Source organism: Berghia stephanieae, chromosome 2, assembly GCF_034508935.2.
Source record: "Berghia stephanieae isolate SIO BIC M18660-M18661 chromosome 2, UCSD_Bste_1.3, whole genome shotgun sequence".
Taxonomy (NCBI): Eukaryota; Metazoa; Mollusca; class Gastropoda; order Nudibranchia; family Aeolidiidae; genus Berghia; species Berghia stephanieae.
In genome coordinates this window covers 5,397,863-5,400,362 of record NC_088361.1, presented here as the reverse complement: position 1 = coordinate 5,400,362, position 2,500 = coordinate 5,397,863, and the positions used below count along the sequence as shown (strand labels likewise).

The 2,500-nt window shown below is 37.1% G+C and overlaps 1 protein-coding gene across 10 annotated transcripts in view; it reads right to left on the bottom strand.

Annotated features, from left to right (window-relative positions):
• LOC144964206 (uncharacterized) overlaps positions 1-2,500 on the bottom strand; it is a 97,389-nt gene that overhangs the window by 22,367 nt on the left and 72,522 nt on the right. For all 10 annotated transcript variants that reach the window (XM_078898200.1, XM_078898201.1, XM_078898202.1 and 7 more), the window contains one exon: positions 574-756. In XM_078898200.1, coding sequence (XP_078754326.1) covers positions 574-756 — 183 coding nt within the window. The remainder of the gene's footprint in view (positions 1-573; positions 757-2,500) is intronic.

Sequence of the window (2,500 nt, the reverse complement as noted above, 5' to 3'; positions counted from 1 at the left end):
TATATGAACTGTCACTTTAAAATCATTTGTGGCTTAATTTGGTTGACATACCATAACCATGACTTACAAACATATACCATTCCAAAATATTTTCCTAAAATTCCATACTAAATCGAAATCTGAACTATTTTGGCTTTTAAAAAAAAAAGAAGTAAATATCAGATAAATGCTATCGATAAATATTGATATCACTTAATTGTTAATTCATCAATCAACACACTACAAACAAAACCAATCCCCACCAACATTATAATAGTATGTATTCATTACGGCAGTCCTTAGCTAACGTAAATCCATCTTCTTTTCTGAGTCTGCCCCCCCCCCCCCAAAAAAAAATAAATAAATAAATAAAAGAAGCTGAGCTTTTATAAGGAATCCTCCACTATTTGCGTTAAAGCGTTTTATAGGGGATTATTTGCCAAAAAGCAACATTCAACATTTAGTCGGGGACCTATAGGTCAGATACCAAAGTGTCATACCACGACACCACAACCCCCCCCCCCCCCCACCACCACCACCACCACCACCACCACCACCACCACCACAATAGCAACTATTGTTTGTAGTACTTACCTCTTTGTGAAAGTCCTTGTTAGCAAATAAGTTTAATTCCTCTCCGTAAATCTCCTGCTGGTTGAGTACGTCCTGGTAATCCATCTCCTTGAGGAGACCGGGATCTTCAATGCCGTTGGCTTTGAGAAATTCCATGTAGGCCACCTGAAACGCCTGCCCAATGGACTGGGCAATGAGCTGGGCCTAGAAAAAGATAGAAAGAAAAAAATTCGAGTTAGACAAAACGGCCTTGAAAAATATAGATAAGGGTAAGGATGGAGACAGTAATTGTCTCTGAACAAGAATAAGAAAAGTTATAGCGGCATAGAGAGTAATCAAATTTTCACAAAGATGGCAGGTTTCATAATATGGCAGTTGATAAGGGTAAGGATGGAGACAGTAATTGTCTCTGAACGAGAATGAGAAAAGTTACAGCGGCATAGAGAGTAATCAAATTTTCACAAAGATGGCAGGTTTCATAATATGGCAGTAGATAAGGGTAAGGATGGAGACAGTAATTGTCTCTGAACAAGAATGAGAAAAGTTACAGCGGCATAGAGAGTAATCAAATTTTCACAAAGATGGCAGGTTTCATAATATGGAAGTTATGAGGGCAAAGGATGTCGGAGGTAGGACGCGGGGGTAAGGGGGGTGGGGGGGCTGGGCATATGTTTCTTAAACAATATCTTCTATTAATATCATTGTATTTCAGTGCAACCACACGAGCTTGCCTTTCCAATACACTACGGATGGGAGACCGGGGTGAGTCGTCACACAGGCATAATTGACATAATGGTCACAGTTTATATATTTTTGTGCTGCTAAATTGAATAAAATCCTCAAGGCCAAATAGTCAAAAGATAAGAAATTTGTTCCCGTGTTAATATTTTTTTTTTTTTTTTTTGGTTTTGTCTTTTTCTTTCAATATAGGACTGGATATGTTTGGCACTATTACATTTTTTAAAAAGATCCAAAGCAAGCACCAACAGAAAACAGTCAATACTCAGTTTACCTAAATCAACGATCATATGATAATCTAATTATTTTTTTTTTAATGAAAGAAAAACATGGTATAATATACAGATATGAAAAAACGAAGAATCAATGTCGACATCGTCTCATTAATGCTATCAGAGGAAAATGACAGGATTTTGCATCTGAGACGGGAACTGGCAGAGTCGCTGTATTGTGTTCATATATCATTTGTTTGAAAAATCTCAGATTAATTGATAAATAAAGCCCACAGAATTAGAGAGAAAAAAAAATAGGATAGCCGACCGCATCATACAAGATCTGGCAGTCATAGCACCCAGTTAATGCTATTGGAGACAGGGACCAAACTGGACATGGAATCGAACCAGGTCTGTAAATGTACACGTTCAGTGCTCGTACAAGTTAAACTTCTGCGTGTTTCATCGTACACTGCGTGAAATCAGCCCTATTTCAGATGGAACTCCCAAGGCGCCAGTAACCCTACATTTTTTAGGTCAGTGGAGGCAGAGTTCGTTCCTCGGGTGGTGGTTAACTGGTATCAAGCAGTATCTTGTCGATTATGGATACTTAAAGGGCATAATATGTTGGGATAGCGGGGAAAACAACAGCCTCTTTCACATTATTTTAATTTGAAAAAAAACAATTCTTTTTAAATATCAGTCAAAATTTGGTATTATTGTGGTTAACAGTTTTCTTCAAATATCGCAAGATGTGGATCTGATTTTAAGTGCTTGTAAATCTTGATCCACTTTTAAAAAATCGTGATTCAAAACTCATCGGCAGTAATACATCGATTTTAATTAACATCAAAAGTAGATGTGCGCATCTGTGTTCTTGTGCATTCTCGTCATATTGGCAGTTAAAAAAAAAAATATATTGGTTTTGTCAGTTCCGCATTGTTATTTTAGCATTTCTGTTCCCCTCACACAATTGTATGTAATAGTCACAACATTTA